General features: G+C 38.5%; 1 protein-coding gene across 1 annotated transcript in view; it reads right to left on the bottom strand.

Moving 5' to 3' along the window:
• The window catches only part of PCDH17 (protocadherin 17), a gene marked incomplete at its 5' end in the record, with an annotated part of 100,094 nt that extends 87,244 nt beyond the window's left edge, over nucleotides 1-12,850 (bottom strand). Inside the window, one exon of the mRNA XM_082859387.1 lies at nucleotides 10,283-12,850. Within this exon, the coding sequence (XP_082715513.1) occupies nucleotides 10,283-12,850 (2,568 nt within the window). The remainder of the gene's footprint in view (nucleotides 1-10,282) is intronic.
• Between the last annotated feature and the right edge of the window lie 266 nt (nucleotides 12,851-13,116).

Here is a 13,116-nt window from a genome sequence, read left to right as displayed (position 1 = left end):
GCAGGGGGAAGGGAGGGTGGAATGAATTGGGAGATTGGGATTGATATATATACACTACCACGTGTAAAATAGATAGCTAGTGGGAACCTGCTGTATAGCGCAGGGAGCTCAGGCTGGTGCTCTGTGGTGACCTAGATGGGTGGGATGGTGGGGGGAGGGAGGTTCAAGAGGGAGGGGATATATATATATACATATAGCTGATTCACTTTGTTGTACAGCAGAAACTAACACAGCATTATAAAGCAACTATACCCCAATTAAAAAGAAAAAAAAAAGAATAGAGTTAACATATCACAATCAAAAGAAGGAATGAATGGAAATTGATAGAATGTTAAATCTTGTTAGCTATCCAGCCTCAATATTTTTATTGTGGCTCTTTAAAATTCTTATGCATTAAGTAGCTTTAGGATCAAGCACAGAATTAAAATACTTCCGTCCACTTCTGTTGACTAGATATTATTTTATAGTTCAAAAGAGTGCACTTTTCTTTTTGCCTGCTAGTCTAAGTCCTGCTTTCTCAACACTGCCAAATGGTCCTACTACCATTTACTTCAAACTTAACCAGACAACAGAGGAGTGCTATGGAAAATATTATCTACTCCTTTGCTGAGAAGTTACATGTCAACTTTTCACCTAAGGCAAAATTTAATGGCTGACTTGTGGATCTTCATTTCTAGAGATTTACTATGGAAACACTGACATAACCTTTAACCAGAGCAAACAGAGCCACTCTAATAAGCAGGCAACACCAAACCTAAAAATGCACAAGGAACAGAAAGATCCTGGCAGGAATTAATCTGCCATTTTCACACATCTGCCCAAGGGAAGCATTGTAATTGCAAAAATTTACTCTAAGACTGCTGAGACTCATAGTAATTATGTTTCTTTTTTTAAATAGAAATAGCCACAGGTGGTAACAAATAGCGTTTTGAGATAGGGAACCAGGCATGCATTCTAACCCAAATAAATATGTAATTGCCTTAATTATAAAAAAAAGAAATCATGGAAAGTCTATTGCTCAAAATCAGGAAAAAAAAATGTCTCCTTAAATGTATTTCCTGTCATTTAGTTTCTCCCAACTTAGCCATTTTGCTTCATTTGTTGGTACTGGCACATCTGATATCAGGGCCACACTGCAGAGTAGGCTTTTGTCAATAACCCTTATCTTGCCTGTGAGTGAGATTTGTTTAGTAGGATAGTTCTCTTATTTCCTGCCTTATTATTATCTAGGAATAAATAGTAGCTTTCCTAGAAGTTCAGGATCTCGAAATTTAGCTAATAATTACTATCCGTGCATCTGCCAACACTAAAAATGCAAGGTTATAAACTATTTTTTCAATATATGTGTTGTATTAAAGTATTTCCTATTTTTCATACAATATCTGCTCTCAGTCATTCTGTCTTTATCTACATTTAGGTTCATGCATTAGCACCAAAATATTTTCATAGTTCCTAAAATTACAAATGCATCCCACGCATATACCATGCCAAGTAAGAGTCAACTGTACCTCCAAAATTTCTCATTAATCAGAAATTTCTGATTTAATCAATGAAGATTAAAATAAGAGAGTAAGAGTTGGCTTAAAATAAAAAGAAAAAGCAATTCATTAATGTTACACAAGGTCATGAAAAGCTAAAATAATAATAAAAATAAAGAAATTAAGTGTCTTGCCTTCAAACTATGTGAAGGCAAGTTTGCATATAATCTTTAATTCTGTCTTAATGGGAATGTTAGTAATGATAGATGGCTGATTTCTCTTTCATTTTGCATGACTTATAACTCCTCTTATTCACATTCTTAATTCAATAAGTTAATTTTGGATAAACTATTTTTAAATAGATGCAAAACTGCTAAAGCAAAATAGAGAGAATTTTGTGCCTCAAGAAGACACAGTAATAGAATTCACCAATATTTAGATAATCTTTTGGGGTTTTGCTGATAGAACTATTGAAATCAAAGCTAATTATTTTTCAAAATTTCAGAAAACTTTTATGCCTCATATTTATATAAAGATGTATCACTAAGCAATTATCAAGTTTGAAATGGAAAATATCCCCTTTTAAAGTTAAGTCCTGTTTTTCCAAATACTAAAGGATAACATTTTTTCTTAGTAAGTTTTGCTAAGATTTTAAACATATTATTTCTCAAGCATTCTAACTTCTTACTGTTACCTCATCTACTGAAATGGGGACATCAGTAAAAGTGCATTTTGATCACTTTACACTGTGGTTAGATAATCCTTCTCATGGTAATTATAGGTGAACTGCCTTTATAAGTATCAGCTCTGTATATGCAATTGCTCTGGTGTTGTGGAAAAATAGCAAAAGTCTACCAAATATGCAGTCCTAAAATAATCTCAGTATATTCTGGTAAAATATTCTGTGGTAAATATTCTGTGGTAAATGGTATTTATATTGGGGTCTGTGAAGAGAAAAGGAATTAATATATCTTAAGAGTGAAAACTATAATTTTAGGTTTCAAAACTGATACAAGTGTTCGTACTGCAAATAAATAAAAATTTAAGAATTTTTCTAAGACATTGCCTAAAATTGGATTATAAAAATAAAAAAATAAATTTTGACCCTGTGAACATGTCTCCCTACAATAAAATACTTGTGTTTCTGCTTTATAAAAGAAAGATATCAAAATTTAGGATATATATGTATATTTCAATTTGAGTTTTATTGAATTGGAGGGCATAAAAATTCTGGGTATAAGTCCAACCCAATCATTGCTTAGCAATGATTATTAAGGATTCAGGTAGAAATATTGTAAAGAAGTATACCAATTGATGACTTATGCTTAAATTACATTTTTAAAAAGTTACCACTAAATGAAGCTGAAGAAAACATATCTAAGCACCACAGTTGTTGGAAAGAAATTAGTTGAGTCACCTAAGTTAAATCTGTTATTTAAACATATATATGCCATCAAAATAGCATTAGAAAGTTTGAGAACATAAAGTCATTGCCTACATTAAGTATTAATATAATTTACAAACATGTATCTAGTGTTTCTTAAAAACAGTATATACCTACAAAACAATTATGAATATATAGTTTTGAAAACTTGAAATAGACTTTTAATGCTCACACTTTCATATTTTACAAAGGTTGCTTTTAGCTGATAAAGGAAGTAAACAAGAAACTGTCCTTTAAATGGTCCCTTTAATGTGTGCCACTAATTAAAAATCAATCAAAAACATTAAAAGTCTAAAAGACAATAAATATTGTTCAGACAGGGTATGTTCTACCAAACAGAAGCTTACAAGATAATAGTCATCTTTACTTTGCCCATTTTTCATTCAACACAAATATGGTTCATGACCATTTCATCAAATAGAAACAAAGAAAATAACTTGTTTTTAAATATTTCATAATGTCTGAAATAAAATGCATTTCTAATACCATTAAATTATTTTAATATATTCCTTTCCCCTAATCAGACCAAAGTCTATTTATGTAGATTAGTTACATCTAAAGTCTAATTTATCCAACCTGTATTTATCCTTTGATCACAAAGCTTGTTAACTTAAATGGTCTTTTATTGTTATGATTCATTTTCCCATAATTATGCTGTTTAACTGCCTTATTTTTTGAATAAATATACGCAAACGTGCCAATCATATTTAGTACATTTATGCTAGATGCTCAATGAACTGTAAGAGTCATTTCAATACAATAAAGCTCCCTGGAATATATCCAGGGCAGAGCCTCTGAATACCAGTAATCAGAATATCACTAGGACCAGAACAAATAGAAGTGTGTCACATGTATATCAATAGATTTTCTCAAACACTGTCTGAAACCAATTTTACAGTCTATCACTGGGAAACCATGGGGCACACAAGTGAAAAATGCCACCTACAATGCCACAACTTTGCATTTGTATTTTGTTACATTTTTTTTTTTGCTTTACCTTAAAAATATTGAATTTATACTTCTGCAGTAGCAAGGAGGTGAGAGCAGGCTTCTGCTTAGTCATGGTACGGAATGTTGATGTCATTAAGGACTCCTTTATTATAGATTCTTTATTTCAGGAGACCAAAGGATAGCAATATATCACCATCAAAGCTACTGGTGAAAGCTATGACTAACTGTAAAATACTGTGTGCCACTGAAGGGAATTCTTGTCAGCGTCTCCTCTTCTAAACTGGTTGACAATAAATTAGTGTAGGTCTGATGAAGATTTAAAAGTGTTTTGTAGGTGGGTGGCAGAAGTCACACTATCTTCAAATTGATAGGCAAAATTACCTTGACGCTATTCTCTAACAAATATAGAGTCATTGATTGAAGGAATTCAATAGAAAAAAAAAATTCCCTAATGGCTTTACTAAAATATGGCTTTAAGATAATGCCCTGTGGGATTTATTAAACAGAAGCATCGCTGAAGGGAACACATTCTGGAGCAATGACTAATATCATAATTAGCAGGTGCATCTGTAAGAATTGAGTGTATTGCAAGACTTCTCAGCATAGGGGTGTTAAGCTTCACTTCCCGACTGGCATGAACCCAGTTCTAGTGGCTTCACCTTCGTCCTGTTGTTTCATCATCAGACTCCCAGCATATATTCTCACAGTTCCTCCAGCCATCCCACCATCCTCACCAAAGAATCAGAAACTTGCATGAATTTTTTTTTCTCTCAATCTACCTAAACTCCAACCTATTGTTCACTGAAGACCAGGTGTTCCTTAATTGCTCTGGAATAACTAGCTCTACTTTAAGGAACTTCAAAATGTTTGAAGTTTTAAAACAGTGAGTCATCAAGTTTTAAAATATTTTCAAAGAAAAATAAAGGTTTGAGTTCATCCTTAATAAGAGGAGAACTACCTTTGAACTAAAAAAGTATAAAAATGGGCTAATATTTGTGCTTGAGTATTTATGTACATTATACTGAAAATATAAAGGCATATATATACATATACACATATGTTAATTTTGCCAGGAAGTTTGATTCCTCACATTTTCATAAATATGGGCAGAGATGACCTTCACTGCAGTAAATGCATGTAAACCTTTATTAATCTTAAATTTTTAAAAATATTTTCTTAATTTACATCTTTTATAGATATATTTTTACTGCATTATATTACACAAGCAGCAACAACTGTAAAATTTGAAACCTGACAATGGTAGTGAAACACGATAAAGTATAAACACTGTATTTTTCAACAATATTAAATATTTATCTGGAGATTTTTAAGGAGTTTTTCTTTTAAGATATGTATATTTCTTAGTCCTTTAGGGGATGATATTTGGGATTCTTTTAAGAATAATTCATTTATTTTAGCCTCATATATAAATGTGTATCTGTGTACCATAAAACAGTGAATAATATGCATTATAATATCAACTTTATAAAGAAAAGTTTCTAGAAAATATGTTTTTATTTTATTTTTTGGGTGTGGCTTGATCAATATAGTTATAGGCAATAGGTAATGTTTTAGAACATGTACAATTTTTTTCTTGACCAGAAAATATGTTCAAGAAGTTGAGATAGGAATTTTAGGGCATACTTTTCTATGATCTGATATTTTTCATGATCGCACACAGCCTTAAATAACGTGATGAGGCCAAGAATAAAATTTCAAAGTCATCCGTGCAGATTTCTATATGACAATATTTATTGATATTATAAAATTCAGTCATAGAATTCAAGTAAAATTATAGAACTCACTAAAAGACCTTAAATAAAATTAAAAATCTTCTTACTCTTACATTTCTAAAAGACTGATAAGAATGTAAGGATAAGACTGTAAGGATGATAAAGTACTACCTAGCTAATATTTTGAGAATTGTATTGAAAACTAAAAACTAATAGGTAAAGAAGTTAATACCTCATGAGTAGTTAGATCAACTAATATTAAAAATGAGATTCTCAGGTTTCTAATTCATATAGTAAAAAAGTTATGTGTTTTGTGTTTTCATATTATTATAAAATAGAGAAATGTAGAGAGATTTACGTTGAAGCTGAGATTTTCATGGGTGCACACAAAACTAAGAATAAAAATAATATATTAAGAATGATTATAATAATTTGAATTTTAAACTCTTCTCCAAAGAAACTCAAACCACTTTAATCATTATCTTTTTAGTTAAACTTGCTTCCACTTTATTTGTGCTACTTTTAATATATGGTAAAACAGAAATATATGTTTTATGATTGTGTACTCATGTTAATTTGAAGTAGAAATTAATCCTATCTTTAAAAAAAAAAGAAAAGTGGACAAGATAGTACTAGAGGCATGCAGTAAGAAAGGGATATCCCCTTCCTTCTCAGCCCACCAAACTCCTAGAAATAGAGAAGTATATCAAGTTTATGGAAATAAATGCATGTAATTGATCAAACTGTGCCATATTGGAATAACACTGTAAAAACTCTTTAAAATCGTAAACGAAAAAATTGTTCACACACTTTGTGCTTGTTACTGAAATCACTAGCATACTAGAGTATGAATTTTTGAACATCATGGCCTTGAAAACTCATCTGAGTCTCAAGCCAAGAATCTCTTGTATTAGAGAAGTAGTAACAAGGCAGACAATGGTTAATGTTGCTAGGAAAGACTTTTTCTTTCACCCTTTCATTCTAAAATACTGAGTTTATTGTCTACACTATGATACTTTAGCCCTCTATTCCTCAATCTCATTTTTATATATCTGTATTGATTATAAGTGTTTAATTTGCTTTTATTGAAAAGGCCGTCCAGTTATATCAAAAGGATTTCCTCTTCCAGCATAAAAAATCTAAAGTCAACCGAAATGTGAATCTTTTAAAACTGAACTGTAAAACACTATGTAAGAATGTATACCTTTTAAAAATGTATTTCAATAGATCTTATTCTGCTGGCTCAATATATTTTCTTCTATGACAGCATATTAAAATGACTACATTTTACGTGCTACCAAAAAAAAATTCTGAAAATACAGATGTTCCAACAAAACTGGAAATTTCTCCCACCAGTGAGAAGTCCCCAGCCTCCTCCCTCTTCGCAGCATGACCTTCATTGAAAACACCTGTTGAAAAGTTACCCCGGGACAAATAATTCTTGATAAACCACGATTAGCAGTTACTCGTGACAATTAGTAATGACCTCTACTTGATTTCAGATTCTCATATTAACCTATGAAATAATTCACATGGAAATTGCTCCTATGAAGAGTGCTTTTATAAATTTGCTTAATAATATGTTTGCCTTACCTATCACAAAATCTATGTTCCTATTTTTCACAAATCACTTTTGTAGCTTTAAAATAAATAAAATATCTCATTATAACAATGTTATATTATGATTCACACCACTGAGGATATTTTAATCACTAGTCAATAGTGATTAAACAGTTCATAGACTGACTTTACTTGGACTGAGAAACTTGAAGAAAATCTGCCATAAAATACTTTCTCCTGAACCACTGTTTCTACACCAGTTTACATGACTGTTCTGTATCCATTTTCAATAAAAATACTCTTATGCTCCCAAACCTATATATCTTAATCTTAAAATTTTAGACCCTGCGATTCACACAAAATCTTTTGAGAAATTTGAACTTGAGCTGTAACATGAGTCTTTTAAGTCCTAAAGTTCCTGTTTCATATCACCACTCTTTACCATTCTATCTCAAAACAATTATGACATTATTTTCATTACATCAATAGAAATACTCTGGGAATATTCTAAACAGCACCCAAGATGCTGGAAAATAAAGATAAACCAGACCTAGTGGCTGCCAGTCCAGTTGCACTGTGAATTAAAATTCTTCCTTCAGAAATATACATGAGATTAATAGTGTGTTTCCTCAGCAGGCTGTGTTAAATAAACACACGCTAATAAATGCACTTGAAACAAGAATATGGGACACCTGAACACTTTAATTTGGGCATGTCATGTCAGCACAAAGTGCAGCACACTAGTTTAAAAAAAAGAAAGACAGCAAGGTCACTGTAGTCAGCTTACTCTTTTCTCCATAATAGGCACTGAGAAAAACCTGACACATTTAAAGGAAATTAACATACTAGGAATTTAAAAGGCATCCCTTATAGGACAACAAAAATTCAATAGAAAAAAAAAAAAAGAGCCTGTTTTAACATTTTATATTGAGGATATTTCCAGGGCAGAAGCAATATGGGCAACTGAGCAACTATGGAAACAAATTCAAGAACTTAAACATTTTCTGTGTCTTTATGGCATGAATTAAGATTCCAGAAGAAAGGGAATAGCAAGGAAGTTTGTCTCCTTTGTTTGCTGTTTAAACTCTCTCTCTCCCTTTGTGTGTGTGTGTGTGTGTGTGTGTGTGTGTGTGAGAGAGAGAGAGAGAGAGAGAGAGAGATTTGCTTTGGCTCAAGTTTTACTGCTAATGAGAGGAATCATCATCATCCATCCCTTGGGCAATGACCAGCTTCAAGAACAGTAAGGTGTAAACACTGTATAGGGACCCCTGTCCCTCAAAACCTCCTGGATACTTCTATCCAACATTGTTCCTCACTAATCTGACCAGGATTCAGGCTTGCTGAGAATTCTACTGCACAAACTTCATTTTTACTGGACCCTAAATAAGAATTCAACTCATAGTGTTTGAAGTGAAAGATTAAGCATTAACCCTCTGTGATATCTTTTTAACTGTCAATGGTAAAAATATAAGAAAGGTATATAACAAATGTGTATTTATAAAATGACTGCAAAAGATCTATATATATATTTAACATATATCCCTCTAAAGAAATTATCATAAATACCAGTTTTACACAGTCATAGACTTTCATAGAAACTACAGTTTTTATGGGAGGAATATCTTGTTCAGTTTTATATAGATCTCCAAAAATTCATGATTACTGGTGTGTAGTAAACACTGTAAAAGTTGTGATTTAATACTACAGTGGATATTCTAGTATTCGGTAGCGTCAAGTACGAGTCTGTTACAAGGACGTTACCCTATTATAAGAAAATGTTCTGCTGAGTTTTAGTATTTGTTACACTTATGTTAAAAAGTATAAGATTATGAAATTGTACTACTCTGTTTTAATAATAAAAACAGTATTTGCTTTTTCAAAGCACAAAACTGTGAACAAATTATTTTCATTTGTCCCAGACTAATCTTCCTCCCAAAACGTCACTTTTAGTTAAACTCAATTTTGTATTTCAAGTATTGTTCATCCAGAGTAATTTGTAGCAACATGCATTCATAATAAGCAAGAATTAAGGTTTTTTCATAACACAACTCAGTATGTGGAGAAAAGAAACTAGGTAGTAACTAGACACAGTATAGTCACCTGCTGTTGTTAGAGTCTCGTGTCCATGCTGGGTCAGTTTTTTTCATATACCAATAACCTTAAATTATACTATCTAATATATTTTAAATATCACCTAGATATACTGAAAATACTCAGTATGCAAACTAAATGCAACCTTGAATTCTTTTTGGCACCAGTGTCTTTAGTGCAGCTTTGCCTCCTGTTTTCAACAGCACAGAGTGAGTACACCCCTCTAGTGTACTCTGTTCATCCCTCAATGACTCCAAGGAAGAAGACCAGGAAAAAAATCACAGGACAAAATAAATATAAACTTTTCATAGATAGATACTAGTCATTATCCAGAGCCTATATTTTTTCAAACTTTTGAAAGATCTGCAGAGCATAATTCACAGTTCCAACCCTTAAGCTACACTAATGCATTGTGCTACAGTTTCAGCTGAAGAATAAATGAGATTCATGAGCACTTTTAAATATAAAACACTTTTTAAATATAAAAACTGATATTTTTCCGGGAGTGGGGAGTGAAACCTTATATCAAATTGATTCAGGCTCTGGAATTCTGACCGGTTGCTATGTTGTGCTTCAGGTAATTTACTTCTTAATATTGGGGTATACATTTCTTTCTTTTGCCATCAGATTTTTTTTAATGAAATAAAAAAAATTAAAGTCAATTAACTGAAACAATTTTTTTCTCTCTCTAGTAATCCTCTGTTGTGGAGAGAAATGTAGACCAACAAATAAAGTCAAATAAACTATGAAATAGTGAACCCTGGTAACATTTTAAAACCTATAAAAATAAACTTTAAAAATGCAAAAATAAGACATTTACATCTTGTAGATTCTTGACTATTTACATGGGAGGAGTTATGTATAGAATATGTTGTACACGCAGTGGCAAAAGTGTAAATCCTTTTCATTTAAAAAAGTTCCCTGCTCACTGCTACTAGCAGTGTGGCTAGTCCTGTTCCAAAGGTTTCAGGACAGCTCCAAACCCAGCAAACTGTAAAGTCCCAGTTATGCTAAGAGTCTCCTACCTGAATTATGGACATCCGAGTGGCCGGGGTCTCGCTCGCATTAGTCCCTTGTCCGGTGAAGCTGGTGTGGCAGCCCGCGTGTCCCTGAGGGACAGTCAGGTTGTTGGAGGACGGTTTGAGATACATCACCTCCGACCGGGGCGAGCTGAGGGGCAGGCGGGTCTGGTAGTCGAAGTACATGGGGGAGGTAGCCAGGGAGGGGCTGCTCACCACGTTCATGACGTTCATGGCATTCCTCTCTTCCACCTCGCTCTGTACCAGCATGATATCATTTTTGTTGATCTTCTTTTTCTTTCCCTTGCCCCCGCCCAGCTGCGGGTGGCTGTACTCTGCGATGCGGCAGTTGTAAGTGCGGATCTCCTTGTTCTCGCGCTTGCACTTGACGGCGATAGTGATCATGGCCGCTAGGAGGATGATGGAGATAGTGCTCAGAGTCACTATGAGCGGCAGCGACATGTCCCAGTGGTGCTGCTCGCCGTTCACCCGGGGAACCCCCTCGGGCAAAGAGCCGCTCACCGAGCGGATGATGAGCTTGGCCACCGCCGACAGAGTGGGCTTGCCGTGGTCAGTCACCTTCACTACCAGCTCCACCACCGGCGTCACGTCCTCCCAGAAAGGGTGCAGCGTGCGGATCTCGCCGCTGGATGGATCGATTTCAAACAGGTGGTCGTCGTTACCGTCTACGATCTCGTAGGTGAGGCGTCCGCTCTCGCCGAAGTCGCTGTCAAGGGCGCGTACGGTGCTCACCAGGTAGCCTAGCCCGGCGTTGCGCGGCACCTGCAGTTCAGCCGTGTCGTTCTGCAACGTTGGCAGCACGATCACCGGAGCATTGTCATTCACGTCTAGCACTGTCACCCTCACAGTGGCGTTGCTCTCCAAGTGCGCGGGCGCCCCGGAGTCCTTAGCAAGCACCTTGAACTCAAAAGACTTGGTCTGCTCGTAGTTAAAGGAGCGCAGGGCGTAGATGGCCCCGTTGGTGGGGTTCACAGACACATAGGTGTAGATGGACACGTCGCCGATGTGCGAGGGCAGGATGGAGTAGGACACTGTGCCGTTTTGGCCCAGGTCAGGGTCCTGGGCAAGCACCGAGCCCAGGTACTCTCCTGGGATGTTGTTCTCGTGCACCTGCAGCACGTAGAGTCCCTTGGTGAAGCGAGGCGGGTTGTCATTCTCGTCCAGAATCTTGACGGCGAACGACTTGGTGGAGTTGAGTGGAGGCGAGCCCCCGTCCCGTGCCACGATTGTCACGTTGTACTCGTCCTGTGTCTCGCGGTCCAACGGGCGGTCAGTCACCACCGTGTAGAAGTTGTCGTAGTTCTCCTCAAGTTTGAAGGGCACGGAACCGCCCGGCCCGCCCAGGCCGCCGCCGCCGCCCGCCCCTCCTCCGCCCAGGACCCTGCACTGCAGCTGCCCGTTCTTGCCCGAGTCTCGGTCAGTGACCCGCACCAGAGCGATGACGGTGCCGGGCGGAGCGGCCTCGCTCAGCGCCCCCTGGCGCACGGAAACAAAACCAATGGACGGAGCGTTGTCATTGCGGTCGATGAGCTTGACGGTGACCTTGCAGTGGGCCGGGATGGGGTTGGGACCCAGGTCTCGGGCCTGCACGTCGATCTCCAGCATCCCATTCTCCTCATAGTCGAGGTTGCCCTTGACACGGATCAGGCCGGTCTTGGGGTCGATGGAGAAGAGCTCCCGCACGCGGTCGGGCACATAGCTGCTGAAAGAGTAGAGCACTTCGCCGTTGGGACCCTCGTCGGCGTCGGTGGCATTCAGATCAATGACCACGGTTCCCAGCGGGGCGTTCTCGGGCAACTCCACCAGGTAGGACGGCGCCTCAAAGACGGGGCTGTTGTCGTTAGAGTCAATCACCTTCACGTTGATCTGCACGGTGGCCGAGCGCGGCGGCTCGCCGCCATCCAGAGCGGTCAGCACGAGCGTGTGGTGGTTCTGCTGCTCGCGGTCCAGGGCCTTCTGGATAACCAGCTCTGGGAACTTGGTGCCGTCGCCGCGGGACTTGACGTCCAGCGCGAAGAGGCCGTGGTCGTCGCGCGTAAGCAGATAGGTGCGGAGCCCATTCTCGCCCGCGTCGGGGTCATGCGCACTGGTGAGGGGGAAGCGGGTGCCGGGGGCCGCGTTCTCTGAGATGTCCATCTCAATCTGGTCCGACGGGAAGGAGGGAGCATTGTCGTTGATGTCCTGGATCTCTACCTTGATCATGCAGATCTCCTTGTCGTTGGCAAACACCTCGAGGGACAGCTGGCACTTGGCGTTGTGGCGGCACAGGGACTCGCGGTCGATGCGCTGCTTCGTGTAGAGGAGTCCGCTGTCGGCTTCCACGTCCAGCAGGTGCGGCGCCGAGTTCTCCAGCACCCGGTAGCTACCCGACTTGCTTCGCCCGCCACCGCCGCCTCGCTCTGCGGGCGGAAGCCCCGGCTGCAGTCGAGCATCCTTGCCGATGTTGCCGATCACCGTGCCGGCCCCTTGCTCCTCGGGCACGGAGTAGTTCAGGTTTTTGAGCGTCAGGGCAGGGGCCCATAGGAGGAAACAGCAGCAGATGGAAAGGTACATCCCAGACCGGTGGGGTGCTGTCAGGAGCAGCCGGACTGGAGGGGCGAGTGGATGGGTGCGCGCCAGCTTGGGGCCCAGGCTCAGCGTGCGACCCCGATCCAAGCCACAAGTCTATGGATCCTTCCTTCCTTCCGCTCCCGGGCTGCGGCACCCGGCGGTCTCTCTTTATTCCGCTCAAGTTCCCTGAACCTGTTGATCTACAGCATCCGCACTGGGCGAGAAGCAGCGGTGCAGCAGAGCTGCAGGGGCACTGAGCAAGGCGGCGG

Source organism: Leucopleurus acutus, assembly GCF_964270905.1.
Source record: "Leucopleurus acutus genome assembly, chromosome: 18".
Classification (NCBI taxonomy): domain Eukaryota; kingdom Metazoa; phylum Chordata; class Mammalia; order Artiodactyla; family Delphinidae; genus Leucopleurus; species Leucopleurus acutus.
Note: the sequence above shows the minus strand (reverse complement) of the source record. Positions and strands in the feature narration are given on the sequence as shown.